General features: G+C 33.8%; 2 protein-coding genes across 5 annotated transcripts in view; one reads left to right on the top strand and one right to left on the bottom strand.

Moving 5' to 3' along the window:
- The first annotated feature begins 8,662 nt into the window (after positions 1-8,662).
- LOC142331740 (uncharacterized) overlaps positions 8,663-17,604 on the top strand; it is a 54,997-nt gene continuing 46,055 nt past the window's right edge. The window contains exon 1 of one of the 4 annotated variants that reach the window (XM_075377796.1): positions 8,663-8,761. The gene's annotated coding sequence lies outside the window, so the exon portion shown is untranslated. Of the gene's footprint in view, positions 8,875-17,604 lie in introns of all 4 variants that reach the window. The other 3 variants (XM_075377797.1, XM_075377795.1, XM_075377794.1) reach the window with 3 other exon arrangements.
- LOC142330924 (uncharacterized) lies at positions 16,223-16,624 on the bottom strand. Its single transcript, XM_075376393.1, has one exon. The coding sequence runs from the start codon at positions 16,622-16,624 to the stop codon at positions 16,223-16,225; it is 402 nt and encodes a 133-aa protein (XP_075232508.1).

Raw genomic sequence — 17,604 nt, 5'->3', positions numbered from 1 at the left:
CTTCTAGTGTAAGGTTAACTAAACCTGGTTGTCTTTCAAGTTTATTTGACATAAAAAGTATGCATTGTGTTATTTGTTTACAAGATAATACTATAAACATTTCTCCTATTCCTGTTCAGTTTTTCTCTTGTGTCATGTTAGGCAAAAAAAGTTAAGGAAGAAAAGCAAGGAAGAAGTAAAATTGAAGGAAATAAATGTATCTCTTTATTTATTGAATTTATGTATTTATTTCATTAAAAAAAATGTATTTATATAAAAACAAAAACAACAACTGTTTTAGTACACAGTACCTTCCTCGTTATTACTGATTGAATACTAAAGCTAAAAGTGCATTATAACAAAAAAGGTAAATACAAAAATTAAAAGAGATAAAATACATAAAAAGCAACAAAAATATATTATCAAATAACATATTTTGTTTATTCTCTTTTGTAATGATGGATTTTCATCAAGTAATGGCTTTATCCATCGATTATTTATAAATATACACAGTATATAATGGATCATAAATCAAGAAGTTTGGTAAGCTAAAAAAAAAGTACCAGACAGCCTAATAGACAATAGTTGCCAACATACTGACCCCCACCAGCTACTAAAATGTGCAGTGTAAGCTAACAAGATTCCCATGGTACTTGAAGTAGTTGAAAAACCTGACAGTTTTTGATTGGTTATTGCATGTGTGATGGGAGTTTTGAGTGGATGCGGTAAAGGGGACTCCACTCTTTACAAGATGCCATTTCAGTCATCACGGAGCCATGAGGAGCTATGCTCTGTGCTTTTGCTGTGGTAGCATTTTTCAGAAATAACGATTTTGTTGCACTCAAGCAGAGAAGATTCTGTTAACATTTCAAAGGTGGCCACTCAATACTGTATTCTCATGCGATCACATTGTAGGGGGAAAATTTCAATACATCAGTAAAAAAAAAAAGAAGAAAACCACTAGGAAGGCACTAATCCATATGAATATCAGAGAACTTAGAATAGGTTAGACAAGGAATTGAAGCTTGTCCTTGGCATTTGGGACATTGAAATTCCTCTGATCTAAACATTCCCAATTGAACTGCCAGAATATTACTGTATTCTGACTTGAATTTCTATTCGACAAACTGATAGTTGTTCAAAAATTGAGAACTCGTAATTAGGAACAATGTTAAGTTTTCACAGAGACAATGTTGGAAGTGATGACAGAGCTGTTATCCTCATGAATAACAAAGCTTATTTTCACCTCTTGGATTGTGTTAATTAAACACAACCATTTCTAGTACTGATGTGGTACAAATTCAAAACGTTTCATGAGCATCCATTTCATACACAATGGGTCACAGTATGGTGTAGGGTTGCAAAGTGAGAAGCGATCAGCTATATTAGTTATAGAACAGCAATTAGACAGTCACAGTGAGTGCAGGGTGATACATTTTGAATCTGCTGAACTTTGCAGAAGATGCATAAACCAAGCTGACTTGCTTGTTTTCCAACAAAATGAAGCAACTGCCCTCTATAGGTTAGGGTTTCAATAGAAGTGTTAAGGAGATTGTTTCTGAAAAATTTAATTTCCCTACATGGAAATATCACCTGGTCATCCAATCATTCATATGCTACTTTTTCCTACGGGATTATTTAAAATCTAAAGTTACACCAGAAAATCATTTCACTAGCCAAACTAAGGTAGTAATTCAATGTAATGTGACTGCCATACTGGGATGCATGCTGCAAAATGTAATGAGAAATATTGGTGATCAACTCTAGTAGTATATGGACCAAAATGGTTAACATTTGCAAGGTGTTATTTTAACGCACTTATATAAGTAAAAAAATTGTTTTTCAAAAGCAATGGCATACATGCGGCTTTAATTTTTATCACATGGATAAAAAGGAGCTTTTTATAATAAGTGTTATAATATTCTAAAAGTCATCTGATTTTATTGCCCAATCCTACACAGAAAATAAAGAATAAGAAACAGTTAAGTATAGAATAAGAAAATAATCATTCCACAGAGGAACTGTCTCTGATCAGGGTAGCTTGCCAGAATTAAGTAACTTCATAACATAAAAGTTCTCTGCTTACTGCACATGAAATTTTTGTAATAACATTAAAATTTATATTTCTTTAATTAGTCTTGAGTTATTTTTTTTTAATGAATTCATTAATAAATAATTTTTGGGTTTGAAAAAAAATGTTCTTATTATTAACCAATCATTATATTTTAGTATTACAAGTTTGAATCTACTATACATGAGGATGCAATAATAATAAGAGGGATATCTCTAAAATAAAAACTGCTGGGAAATTCTCTAAGGTTGGTGAACGTGTGTTGTTCATGACCATGTTAGTAATATACACACTGCATTGTTATCTATAAGTGGTCACGTTGTTTTTTATCTTTGATTATGTGTGAGTTATTATGTAATAAAATGAGTAGGAAAATCAATGTTGCTGCCGACATTGGTATATGTGGAGTCATATGTTTTTTAAACCATCAAAGCGTTGAGCCGGCTGAAATTCATAGGCAGTTGGTTGCTGTGTATGGTGATAATGTAATGAATGAAAGAAAAAGTTGGTGATATGAAAATCCTGTGAATGGTTTAGAAATAACAGAATTAATCTGCATGATGAAGGACGTTCGAGAAGGCCCTTGATAATCACAGAGGACTTGTAACACATCGATCATCGCTCAACGATTTTCCACCTGGCCCTTCTTTGTCCTGATGTTTCAAGAGCTGTTATTGGTCACATTGTTCATGACCATTTAGGCTTCAGAAAGGTTTGTGCATGTTGGGTGCTGCACGTATTAACGGAATGTCACAAAAAAATCCAAATGGGATATGCTTTGGAATTTTTGATGTGCTACAAAGAAAAAGGTGATGAGTTCCTTAATTCAATTGTTACTGGCAATGAAATATTGTTACTGGATTTCGTTTTACGTGCCAGAGAGAAAACGGCAATCAAGTGAATGGCATCATCCTCAATCACCAACCAAACCAATGAAGGTCAGGCCACAGCCATTTGGATGCAAACTGATGGCCACAGTCTTTTGGGATCAATTTGACATAATGCTGATTGATTTCATGCCACATGGAATGACTATGAATCCAGAAGCCTACTGGGAAACTCTACATATGTTATGGCACGCCATTCAAAATTGTAAAAAAATTGAAATTGAAATTGGACAGCTGACTGACGGTGTCGTCCTGCTGCACGATAATGCACGTCTACATGTTGCAGGTCTGACACGTGATTTATTGAGAACATTTGGATGGGAAATTTACGATCACCCACCATATAGTCTGGACTTCTTCTGATTACTGTTTGTTTGGAAAATTGAAAGAATTTTTGAGTGGTAAGCAATCCATGGGTGACAATGAACTTAAAAATACTATTAATCAGTAGCTAAATGGACTGGCGACAGAAGAATACGACGAGGGAATATTGAAGTTGATGTATCACTATGATAAAAATCTTAATTCATGTGGCGATTATATAGAGTAATAATATAAGGTATGTAGTTTAAGAGAAATAAAAAATAAATATAAAGTTTTCAGAATAAATATTTTTACAATGAAACTGTCTTTACTTTAGAGATAACCTCTCGTATAATACATGATGAGGATGGGATGGGTGAAAAAATGTCAGATCCTTGCCTAAACCCACTGGTTTGGTCTAGTGGTGAACATATCTTTCCAACTCAGCTGATTTGGAAGTCGAGAGGTCCAGCGTTCAAGTCTTAGTAAAGCCAGTTACTTTTATATGGATTTGAATACTAGATCATGTATACCGGTGTTCTTTGGTGGTAGGGTTTCAATTAACCACACATCTCAGGAATGGTCGAACTGAGACTGTACATGACTACACTCATACATATCATCCTCTGAAGTAATACCTGAACAGTAATTCCCAGAGGCTAAATAGGAAAAAAAAAGAAAAGATACTTGCCTAATATAATACTTGCTGAATTTATTTTAAAAAAAAGATTACAATCTTTTTGTGCTTCGAAAACAATGTTACTTAGGTGCTTCTAAAATCATAATGGCACTTGATGTACATTGGTTTTAAATAGAACACTGACCAAAAGATTGTATAAAAAGTAAATGATATCTTTAAATACAAGTAGTTAAGCTAAATGATAATTGAAATACGAATAAAGGAAAATAAGAAATCACTCAAAAAACTGTTTAAAAATTTTACTTAGTATGAATTGGGGGCTGAAATGTAGGACACAGTTGCTTATAACAGAAAAAGTAATAAATTCAACTGAAACAAATATGATATAAAAGTACATTTTATTTGTTGCAAAACCTAACGTTTATTTTTCCACATAGTCACCTTTTACAGCTACACATTTTAGCCAAGTGCATCCTTCAGTTCATCATCCATGGTAAAATGAATACTCTTAATGCTTCCTTTAATTGTGGAAAGAAGTGAAAATAACTTGGCGCCAAATTTGGTGAGTATGGAGTGTGTGGAATAAATTCAAATTTCTTTATTAATTTCACATGATCCTGGCAGAGTATTATTGTTGCGGAATTATTTCCCTTTGTAGATTGTTGAATACATCACGTTCCTTATTAAAATGTTATAATTTCTCTTCGTTTTGTACAGACTTTAAAGTCAACCCTTTATGGTAGTCGATCAAATATACGTATTTGATATTCCAGACAACTGTCTGGGTTAAGAATAGTGTTAAATTGTTTTTTTTTTTTTTAATTATGGCAAACCATAGTACTGGTATTTCATGTTTGCTGCTTTTCTTCTAGTTCATAATGACACTCAAGTTTTGTCTCCAATCAAAAAACTGAAAAGGAAGTCATATCCCTCATCGCAATATCTTTCAGAAGCTGTTTCATAACATTACTTGGCTATCTAGGAGGCAATGCGTTGTGTGATGTAATGATCATTTTTTAATTGAATCCATTCACCTCTTTTTGTACTTCTCATCAGTCACATAAACTGAACAACCTCTGTGAGGTTCATCCTTAATATTCCCATTACACATTCTGATACATGAAATTTTATTGCCCACTTACTCACATTATTTCAATAAACAATTTCACCATCATAAATGGCTTTTACATGTCGATGAATGTCACTAGTGTTCATTTTTTATGATGTTAAAAAATTCAATCACTGCTTTTGACATTGTAGGCATACTTAACTCTACGACAATGGTGACCGGCTGAAAATGAGAGGGCCATGGGTCAACGAGATTTGGAATCTTAGTAGTAGGAAAATGAGATAACAAGATGGCAGCATCTTTCGCTTTATGTGACATCTTTTGTTCTCCTGTTACTTTCCAGTGTGCATTGCACTGCACTACCTCTTGTAGAGTAGATACTGTAGTACCTATTTTAACCATTAGATACTGAAGAAGTATATTTAAAAAAATAAATACATAATAACATTAATATTAATTAGCATGTATATATTATAACTGAGTACTTCTAACAGATTATACAATAAAAGTACAAATTAAACGAAGAAATTCTCTTTTTTGTTATAGATTGTCTTTGATTATACTGTATATAGTTTAGTATTATAGTATCCTTTTTGGAATTAACATTCAGTATTTCTTTGTAATTTTTATGAGAGATGAGTGTGACATGGTGTATTTGAAATTCTCCAAGTTTTACATTTGGAGATTTCAATGATTTTTGGTTCTTAGGACATCTAATAAAGTGTATGGATGCATCTGGAGGATACCTTGGTGTGACAAAGCCGTGGGCACTCTGTTCTTGGTGCTCGATGGCATCTCTTGCTGTTACATTGGAGAAAGATAATCTCATTTTGGTAAGTACTATGATTTGATAGTATTATTGGGTGTTTCTTGTAGCTTTATTGCATTTCATGAGTTTTGTCTATATGATGTGTGTGCGATCTGTGTTTGGTGTTTGTGTGTGGTGGTTGTTGATCTTTTTGGCTTAATTTCTTGTCTGTGTGTCGTTTGTGCTTTATTTTGTGGTGAATACGATGTTTGTTTGGGTGTTTCCTGTTGTACTTGCGGTGACCGATTGTGTGTGTTTGGTTGTTTCCCCCTTTCTAAAGTAATGCCACATAAGCAGTTTCTCGGAGAGGAGGTTACCAGAGGTAGAGGTTTAGTCGGTAGTATGCAGGAACACATACGCACTTAATAACATCTTGCGGAACCTGTTAGTGAGCCCGAACTGCCTTGGCACCCGTAAATGGGGTTCTTCCACTTCTAACCCAGAGATTGACTTTAATCTTCATATGGTTGAAATAACTAACCCAATATTACTTAATTTTAGCCAACATTATTGCCAAAAAATTTTATTTTTCTGAGTTTTACTTATTTTTACTAGTTGATAAAAGAATACTACTATCTTTTTGAGTGGGAGTGCACCCCATGAGGCAGGATCTAATTCAAGGGTTATGGTTGAGATTGCCAGACAATGTTTATCTTTCAATAAATTGACAAACCTAACTGAGAATAAAACTTAGGTAATGATATGTAGCCTCAGTTGTGTCAAGCCTTTTTATTGACTACTAGTTGTCATGAAGGAATCACATCAACGTCATCTGCATCAAATTGGTATTGGTCATTTATTTGCTCACGTTACCATAATTAGTTACTATTTACTTTGCCTTATTCCACAATTACCTAAAGAGTAATGGACAAACTAAATAAAGGTGTGCCATTTGAGGAAATGGTCAGTTTTATAATAAAGAACTGGCTCAGGGAGCATATAAGAATACGAAGGTAGGTCGCCCGACATGAGAGAAGGTGCACTAAATACTTTGGCAATAGGTGTTATTAATGAAATTTCGGAACATATACTAATTGATGGTCTAGCTGCGCGTCACCCACAGGTGGCGTGTTTACTGAGCGCCCCTGGTATTAGAGCGGGTAACGTCTTATCGGAAAAACTGGAGGTGAGCCTCATCGGTGAAGAAGCGGGCAATTTCAATTACGAATAAGTATCGTGTGGCATACGTTGACACAGACCTTGCCCAGGTATTTAATATATTCACGAAGGTTAGAAGAAATAATGGCAATATTATTGACAATATGCAGGTAGAAATTTATGGGCAGGGCTCTGCCACATATGCACGCAAAATATTGAAATGTGAGGGAAGGAAGACGGGGCAACTGTTCCACATGATTTCCCCTATGATAGGTTCCCCGCCTCTTGGCAGAGCAAGGTTTTGGAGGAAACAAAGCAAAAGACTGAGACACTGATTTTAAAGTCTTTGGTCTCGACTTAATGAAAACGGTCAGGACCGAAGTAAAGGTGCCCGAGGCGACATGACAGAAATCAAGGTGAAGGAGGACAGAAGCAAAGCTGGTGAATTTAAGCAGGTGCTTGCAACTACATTAAAAGAGGAGACCGTCCGGACCAGATCGAGGATGGTGACGCTCCGAATTCGCGATCTTATATAAATATAATTAAATGAGATATTTTGATTACTTTTATTCGTATAAAGTGGTCATTCATATTATGACTTACTTGATCGAAGAAGTGTAATAGTAATGTGTTAATTGAAGTATAAACTATTTGTTTTTGTTTTGTATTCGTAAGAAATATATATAAGTACATTAATTATTTTTAAAGAAATTATTATTATAATGAAATTAAACAAATTATAATAAATTTTAATTATGGAAAGAGGTTTTTCTATTTATGAAAGTATTTAAACACAGTATCGCAGAACAGCCGGTTTCTGAAGCAGCCTAATGTTACGAGAAAAGAATAATAATATATTGCCCTCCACAGCGGCTGTCTGCCCTCGTGCAAGCAGACTTCTATTTTCATCGTACGCACAAATTTATAATTTGTTAAAAATTTGAAGGTTTTAATTTTTATTAAAACTGTCTTAGAGTAGTAAACATACTCTCTCTTTTTTTGTTTATCCTCAGGAACCACCGTAAGGTATTATTTCAAAGGATGAATGAGGATGATACGTATGAATGTAAATGAAGTGTACAGTCTCAGGTCGACCGTTCCTGAGATGTGTGGTTAACTGAAACCAAAGAACATCGGTATCCACGATTTAATATGTAAACATACTGCTCACAAGGATACAGCCATCATCAAACATCCTATTTAATGTAAGAAGATTCTCGTTAATATACCGTTTTAAGGAAAGGCTAAAGAACAGGAAGAGTTATTTTATTTTTTGGGAAGTTTGGTTCCTTGGAACGGCAACCAAGAAGGTGACTATCTCTAGGGAAAACAGCTTTTGAAAACGTGAGAGGATTACTGATGAGAAATAGCTATATTAAAATAAGGATTCTTATTTTCTTCTGTAAACAGAATAGCTTTGCATGGAGCAGAGCCTCTCTCGGAAAGGTTTGAAAAAAATTAAAGAATGCCGACGAGAAAAATCATCCATTTTATGATCCTAAAAGATGGATCCTTATGGTCTATAAACAGAAGAAAGGTTTTGCAAAATTGAAAATATTACTTTGTTAGGAAATGTGAACTGTCAGAAAAAGAGGTAATTTTGAAGAGTTGTTTTGGGAAACACCTTAGGTAGATGGAAGAAATAAGAAAGTGTTGGGAAAAATAAAAGGAGAAAAATTACACAAAGTGGAGATTATCTTGGTTGGGGTATTCAGTTTACTAAATGATTACTGAGAAAATTAGATGGATGGCCAGAAGACGAATAAGAACGATTGGGATCTAAGAGTTAACTCCCTGAGAAGGTGCCAATCGCTAGTTCTACTCACTTGTGAAAAGGTTATTGGACTTAGAATTTGTGAGTTCAGTGATTAATATTGCCCAAGAATTATGTATAAAGTTATATGATGTAAGTGTTGCATATTTATAATTAGATGGACTCACTAGCGATTGTTTCTATTAAATATATATATTTCACCATTTGTTATCTATGTAAGTTTAGGAGTTCAGTGTGTAGACCAGGTTAGTTCTTAAAACACTAATTTCGTAATTTGTAAATTATTAGGATTTTGGTCTTTTTTATTTTGTTCTATTGTTATTTAGGTACTATGCAATTTAAAATCAAAAAATTTGAGAGTTTGAAGATTTGTCAAAAAGTTAATAAGTTTAAATCTAAAGATGAGAGAACAAGACTTTTTATTTATTAACTGTATAAAAGGATATCAAGTTGGAACCCTTACTGTTTATTATGAGATCTTGTTTGATACATTTGTTTACAAAAGATATTTTTAAATATTCTCACACTAATAATATATATTTTTTTAAACTGGTGTCATATGGAGGAACTTTATCAGTTTTCTTTACAGAATAAAAGCTAAAGTTCTAATTTTAAATTTATAATTTCGTAATTCTGGGATTGAGGTTAGAGGTGCAGAACTCATATAAATACAATATTTCTGAAGTTAAATTGATTGAGTGTTTAACAGTACAATAATTATAATGTTTTATATTGTTTTCAATGTAAAACATAATAATTGATAATATATAACATATTGTTATTATCGAACAATATATATATATTGGTTTTTAATAACATTTTAAATGGAATAGTATCTTTTTTTATGTACGTTTACATATGCACTATATTTGAACTGAATTTGAACTATGATCATAGCAATAAAACAAAAAAAAAACTTTTATTATGAATGCTATAAAACGAAAAATAAATTGTTATTGTTATTAAATTGATTGTTATTAATCCTTTTTTGAATGTATTACCTTACATAGTAATCATTAAGTTAGATTAAATATGCAGTTGATCTCTTTTAACATGAGACTGAATGTTATATTTAATCACTTCATTGTTTGTAGTATTTACGTAAAAGAGTTTCATGATGGTTAAATATATAACATATGTAAAACTTATTTCTTTTAATATTTTTACAGATTTTCACAATGCTACAATGAATGTGGCTGTTTGTTTAAAATGATTTATCATTATAGTACACTATACAGTGTCTAATTAATAAATAAAAGTAAATTGCTATTTTTACTCCTATTATTGCTAAAAGCTACTAGTTGAAAAGTAATCCTTTACTTAAAACATATTTTAAAATTATTTAAAAATTACCAATGATGTGGTGTTAATTTTCTTGGAAACCTCTCTAAAAGTACTAAAAAATGTAATAAATGCTAATTAGGTCATAGATTTAATGAAGGGAGATTCCTGAAATTCTCCTCCCTCTGATAGAGTGAGGACAAAGATTGTATGTATTAAAGTTGGTTGGTATATACAAGTGGGTAACAAACGAAGAGACCAAACAGCTCCCAGGATAAGGAGCTCTGCCCCTTCAAGTGTCAAATGGCCTTTTCAGAGAGCGGATGAGCAGTAGGGCTTTGGAGGGGGGGCAATCTATTGCCCAGCAGGTGAGAAATTGCCTCCAAAGACATAAGAAACTTCTATAGGAAGACAATGGCTTTAGGATATGGATGCCTTTCCATTCAGATTTTTGGGAAAAGCAGCAGAAGGAGTGTCATAGAACAGACAAAACAGTGAGAAAAGGTATGTGGAATGTGATAACATTATCAAGTTAGTTGAAAAACTTGAAGAGAGAGATAAAAATAAATAAAATTGTTATTGTCAGGATAAGCGAGGGTAGATGGGAGGGAAGGTGAGTGATGAGAGGTTACCTAATATTACTCTGGAATTGAAAGAGGGAAAAAAAGAGTAGAAATATATGTAAAAAGATAGAAGAGTACTGAAAGTAATTTATCTATATGATAGAGTAATAGCTTTAAGGATTGAAATGCTCTCAAGATCTAATAATAGTTAAGGTGTACATGTCAATCTCAAAGTATAAGGATGAAGATATTGAAAAGATTTACAATAACATTGATGAGTTTTTGGAAAAGGAACAGGATTACTGTAAAATAATTATGGGTGACTGGAAGCCAGTAGTAGGAGAAGGTGAAGATGGAAAGACAGTGGGCAAGTTTGGATTGGGAACATGAAATGAAAGGTTAGATAGACATGTTTGAATTTTGCCAAAAGAAGGATTTGTTCATTATGAATACGTTTTTTAAGAATCATTAACAAAATTGATATACTTGGACAAGACAAACAGATGGATTTCGCTTTCAGATAATCATTTTTGGTTGAAAACAGATACAGGAATGTTGTCAAGAAGGCAAATGGGCTTCCAGGAGCTGACATAGGAAGTGATCATATTCTGTTAATGATGGAAATGAAAATAAGATTAAAAAGAATTCAAATTGCAATGGAGGTGAAGAAATGGAATGTAGAGGGGTTACAGGGCATAGGGAGGGTAAAAGTGAGTGAAATCCTTATAAAGGCAATTATGCAAGGTAAAAGTAAAAATGAACCAGCAGAGGAATGGTCAAGTATAAAATCACCTATGAGGGAAGTTGTAGAGAAAGGAATCGGTTTCTATGAAGGCATCTGGCAAAGAAACTTAGGATAACACAAGAAATGATACGAAAAATGAAAGAAAGAAGAAAATATAGAAAAAGTAAGTGGAGTACAACAAAGCAATCTATTGAAGATTAATAATGAATTAAAAAATACCATATGATGATTACTTGGAAATTGTTCTGCATCTTTTCAAAGCTAATTTTCAGTTCCATCATTGGAGATACTGGTGGCTTTCTTAAAAATTTCCCATATTAAATCAGTTTTGAAAACTTCTTTAGTTTGAAGATGAAAAATAATTTATTTGATCTATATTGTGTTTGTTCATATAACATAGTTTTTTAAATTTTGTATTTTTCTATGTGCCAATGTATATCTTGATTAAAAATCAAGATAAATCATTATATTCAATGAGTAAAATTTACTTGTGGTTTACAAGTATACCTCAAGCTTAGTACATATCCTGTTTCAATGAGGTGACTTGTAAATGTTAATATTGTTTTTGCTTGAAGAAGCTGTATATGTGCTTTGTAAGAAATTGTGAAAATATATGAATCCCATGTATTGAGAGCAATCACTGCAGTTTAATATATGCTTACTCATGGGTTGCTGTTTGTTTCGTTACTTTATTTTATGATTTTTTGTTTTTTATTTGCAGTTTTGACATAATAACCTTCTTTCATGAAAATGTTACCGATCTTGTATGATTTTTATTTCGTGTCACTAAGTGTGTTTTTTCTTATTCTTTATAGGATTACATCCTTAAGTGTGAGTGGGTAACTATTAACCTTGTAAACTGTATTTTATTTTTAGAATAGTTGTCGGTTGATGAAGTTGTGTATGTTTTGTGATACAGGATGTATTGAATAATTAATGTGTTGTGTATTACGTTTTAATTGGTTTTCTATTTATTTTAAAAATTATTTTATTTTACCCTTTGGATATGTTGAAATTGGCTATCTGTTTGTATTTTAACAGTGAATATAATTTAGAGTGCAATTTGAAAGTACAAGGAACATAAGTCATTATCTTAGTTTGCTTTTTTTCAGGACTATGTTGACACCAGTGTAGTGATAAAAATGTATTATTCTGTCTGTAAGTTTCTCATTGTGTATTAGGAAAATGTGTCTTAATTAACGCTTTAATTAAGTTTAAAAATATTTCATTAAGGGTTCTGGTAATAGGTGACTCCTGCTGATTCGGCCTGCCTGGATAAATATATTACTATTTCTTCACGTGTTGTAGTTTTTTTATTTTGATGCTTTTTTAATATTAAAATTTCATTTTTCTTCTTTTTTTTTTTTTTTACTGATTCTTATCATATGTTGATGAATTTTGGTACAAGTATATTAGTGCTGATATTTTTTGTATCAGAAGATAATAAGTTTAACTCAGCACCTTTAAATGCATGTGTATTCACTAAAATTTTACCCAAGTTATCATTTACTTACACATATATATAGTCTATAAGGGACTGTAAGTCTCAGTCCTCCCATGTATATTTGTTAATATCATTCTATAAAATGTATTGGTAATTTTCAACTGATTTAGTGTTAATGTTAAGTGAAAAATTAATAACTTTCATACCATTGTTGTTAATTACACTCATGTTCCCAACACATTTTTAGTGTAAATAATATTCTTGCAACAACACCCTTGCCTACAGGTGAATTTCCAATATGAGTTTTGAAATTTTCATCTACAACTATAAAGTCATTTCTATTAATACCATCTGCTTTGCTCTGTAAACCATCATAAAATTTGTCATTTTCTTCTGATTTTCCCCCCACTGGTAAATAAACAACCAAAATATTCAGGTTTCCAAACGTCCTTAACCTATATCTGACAGTTTTTCATTTACAAAATCATACTTTGTCATGTTGTCAGTCAATTTATGAAACAAGAATGGCCGTTCCAGCTACTGCTCCCTTTTGCCTGTTAATGCTGCTAAAAAAGAGTTAATGTTGTACATTTTTTGTCCCTTTTAGAAATGACAGCAGTATCTATGTTATGTTTGCGCAGATTTTTACCCAACATCTCTTCCTTATTGTTAAGACATCTCAAATAAAAAATTGTAATCTTCATACAAGAAGAAAGAAGATTCCATCCCTCTCTAAATCTGCACTGGCACTGTTTCCATGAATCATTTAAATACAGAGTGATCTTGTGTTCAAACATTGATTTCAGCACTTTGTAAATATGTGTTGGCAAAATACTCCTATACCTTAAGAATGGCTGCTGTCATTGGTTCAGCCTATATTTAAAAAATGAGATAGAAGTAAATGCTACAGTCATTATTATTATAACTTTGCTGTATGTTGGATATAAGATGTTGTGAAAACTTTCAACACATCAGGTACAGGCTATATTTCAAGTCAGATATATTAATAATCACATATATAACATATAATACATACATGTACATATAATAATAATAATAATAATCAGATTATTATTATTATTTGATCCTTAGGTGGCGTTTGGTAGTCGGTTTCTACTCATTCAGCAGACATGGTCAAACCATCGCAGTTTTTATATTTGAATTTGTTCCTCGATTGTTGGCTGTTGTTCACAGTGATGGTGGATATCCTCATTTCAGATGTGATCGCAGTGACACTGATGATCTGGTGTAGGCATCGCATTTGGAACACCTGAAGTTTGCTCAAGTCCGTCTTAAGTAGTGTCCATGTTTCTGCTCCATACAATAAAATTGACAGCATCAGGGTTTGGAAAAGATGAACTTGAGTCTTCAGCGAGATGTTGCTTTGTTTCCACAAGCACTTCAGGGAAGCAAATGCTGCGATTACTTGACCAGTTCACTGTAAATTCCACTGTAGCTGCTACTTTCTTCTCCTGGACCAGTGAGCCCAAGTATTTGAATTCTTGCAGCTGTTCAATTTGCACACCATCTAGTTGGATGACGGCGCATGAGCGTTCTGTTGTTAATACATGTGTCTTTTCCACATTTATTATCAGGCAATAAGATTGGGCAATGTGGGAGATATCATAAATAATATAAGTGGCCACAGCATTACTGTCTGTGAACATGCTATTGTCATCGGCAAACATCAAGTCAGTCAGAAAGCTATCCTCTCCAAACTGAATTCCTTTCTGCCCTGGAAAACTTACCACATTATGGAGTCAACTATGATGTTAAACAGCAGTGGGAAGGCATCGTCTCCCTGGCAGATGGATGGAAAACTCCTCTGATAGCTGACTTGATTCATTATAGCTCTCCTGGAGAAGCTTGATAACTTTTGGAGGGATGATCTATGTCTCTAATGTCTTCCAAAGTGCTGGGCATCATCTCCCTGGCAGACTCCTCTCTGGATGGAAAACTCCTCTGATAGCTCACTTTGAATGCTTATCTGACTTGATTCATTATAGCTCTCCTGGAGAAGCTTGATAAATTTTGGAGGGATGATCTCTAATGTCTTCCAAAGTGCTGGGCAGTGGATACAGTCAAAGCAGATCGAAAGTCGATGAAGACGATAACTGCTCGCTTTCCACATCAAATTCTTTCTTCCATTAGATGATGAAGGGAAAATATATGGTCACAGCATCATCGGTTTACTTGAAAGCCAGCTTGCTCCGCGCAAGTTGTTTGCTAATGAAATTTCTCCAGGCATGATTGGATAACTTTCATGAAAACTGCCAACAATTGATAAATTTTATGCCGCGGTAGTCACCCTTCTTGTGGATTGGAATTGTAGCCTTTCCAGGTAGCTGTTACCTTTTCCATCTGCCAGATGGTTTGGAGGGTAACCCATTGGGTTGGTCTAGTGATGAATGTGTCTTCCCAAATCAACTGATTTGGAAGTCGAGAGGTCCAGCGTTCAAGTCTTAGTAAAGTGAGTTATTTTTATACGGATTTGAATACTAGATCATGGGTACTGGTGTTCTTTGGTGGTTGGGTTTCAATTAACTACACATCTCAGGAATGGTCAAACAACTTTGACTATATAAGACTATACTTTATTAGCCCATACATATCATGCTCATTCATCCTCTGAAGTAATACCTGAATGGTAATTCCTGAAGGCTAAACAGGAAAAAGAAAGAAGGATGGTTTGGAGGAGCACATGAAGTTGCTGAATCAGAACAGCACCACTGGCCTTGATGGACTATGCAGTGATCTCATCTCCAGGCGCTTTTCCATTTTTCAAAGCATGGATGGTTGTTTTCACTTCTTGGTTCAGCATCAGACATTTGGAACTCAGGTGGTTCAACATGCGGTGGCTGCATTGGTGGTCCTTGTAGTGGGTCATGGTTGTAAAGCTTTTCAAAGAACTGTCTCCAGTGTTGAAGGAGCTTAGTTGTTGATCTTGCAAAAGTTCCATCATCTTTTTGGATGTTATCAGTTGTTGACTTGGCCTTTCCAGTCAATTTTCAGAGAGAGTTCAATAAAGTGTGTGATATTCATGTTTCAAGGCTGATTCAGTCAATCATCACTTGGTTCCAATATGCTCTTGTTTCAGGTGACAGCAGATCACCTTATTGAGTTGTCGATATTGTTCGAAGTTTACCAGCTTGACTCATTTTCATTCATCTACCATATTGAGACATTGATCATATAACCACATTTTCCCTTGATGTCTGGTGGTTGGGCACACTCCTTCGCTCAGAGCATCAGAGGATTTGAGATTTGCCTTTCTTCAATGTCAACATCTTCAGTTTGGGCCAATGCTGCAAAATGGTCAGATAGCGCAAGTTGGAATTCTTTCTTGCGGACAGGGTCCTGTAGACATTTCTAATCTAGCCTAACTGGTGGACATGATTTGCATTTGGCTCTTTGTAGTTGGAGTTACATCACTGCATGCACAAGGTAGTGGTCTGACCCACAATCAGGTCACGCATTGAACAGACATCTTTAAGTGATGACCAGAATCAGCAGTTGATCAGGATGTTGTCTAATACAGCAGATACTTTGTCAGCTGGTTTTCACCATGTAACCTGATATTTCTGAGGAAGCTGGAAGTGACTGTTACCAACAACCAGGTTATTGGTGTTGGTAAAGGACAGCAGACACAGTCCATTGTCGTTGATCACTCCATGTCCAAAGTAACCCATTGTTTGTTCCCAACCAGTTCGATCAGCACCAGTATTGGTATTGAAATCGCCAGCCAAGAGGATTACATCAGTCTGTGGGATGGAATCCCATGATTGTTGGATCTTAACATAGAAATCATCCTTGGCTGAGTCTGGGCTGGTTTCAGTTGGTGCGTAGATGGTAAACATTTGAGTATTGATGGTAAGAATTGCCAGATGATCACTTATTGACTGAAATGCAATCACACTCTGGACCAAGTTTTGGCCACCGTGAGTCTGATGCCAGCCTCTCATTCTTTTCTGCCTGAGGTTTGTCACTATCTGAAGTGATAGTAATGGAAGAATGTTTAATGTTATATGTTTAATGTTTAATGTTAGTAATGGAATAATGTTTTTACTTTGCAGTAGATTATTGAAAAAAGAAGGAAATTTGAACTTGAAATGCTTATAGAGTTTTTTGACTGTGAAAAAGTATTTGACAGGGTTAAAGACAAGTACGCTGGAAAATTTTTATAAAAAAGGTAATGGAGGCGCATTTATGTAAAGTTATAAAGAGTTTGTACATTGGTACTGCTGTGAAGATTGTCAGTGGAAAAAAATTTGTTAATACTAATTTAGGAGTTCGATATTTTGTCTTTATCTGCCAGTGTTATTTAATGTATATTTTGGTATTTCTGGTCACTCTGCTTGAGGATATTTATATTACTGCATTAGTGTTTGCTGATGATTTGATTATTTTAAGTGTGAGTCAAAATGGTCTGCAGTTTAGTCTACAATAGCTAAAGATTTTAATTGGAAATTTCATGTTAAGAAATTGGAAAGTGATTGTTTTTAATGATAAGATCAAAAATTGTATTACTAAATGAGCTTCTTGAACAAGTTAGCTTTTTCAAATGCCTATGTCGTTTTTTACCTTATGAAGAAGATGACATTAAAATTAAAACTAATCTCTTTAGGTCGATGTGTGAAACTATAAAGCAAAACCTAAAGAATAAGACTAGAATTAAAAGCCAGCTAAAATTGTGTATGACAATGGTTATGCCAGTGCTTTTATGTGGTTGTGAAACCTGGGTTTTTTTATAAAACAGCTCAATACAAGCTAGCAAGATGTCTTTTCTGCAGAGTGCTAAGAGTGTGTCCTTCCTGGATAGAATTAGAGAAGTTCAAAAAAATTGAAACATAGTCTGTATCAACAACAAGATTTTTACTTAGAGAGAAATGGGCAGAACAGAACATTTGTTAAGAATACGCACCTCAAACTACCTCAGTTGGAA

This window comes from Lycorma delicatula, chromosome 10, assembly GCF_047948215.1.
Source record: "Lycorma delicatula isolate Av1 chromosome 10, ASM4794821v1, whole genome shotgun sequence".
NCBI classification, from domain to species: Eukaryota; Metazoa; Arthropoda; class Insecta; order Hemiptera; family Fulgoridae; genus Lycorma; species Lycorma delicatula.
The sequence above is the reverse complement of the archived record's forward strand: the minus strand, read 5'-3'. Positions and strand labels throughout refer to the sequence as shown.

Coding starts and splice junctions, on each gene's coding strand:
- LOC142330924 (XM_075376393.1), bottom strand. CDS start 16,624: ATGAGAGGCTGGCATCAGACTCACGGTGGCCAAAACTTGGTCCAGAGT.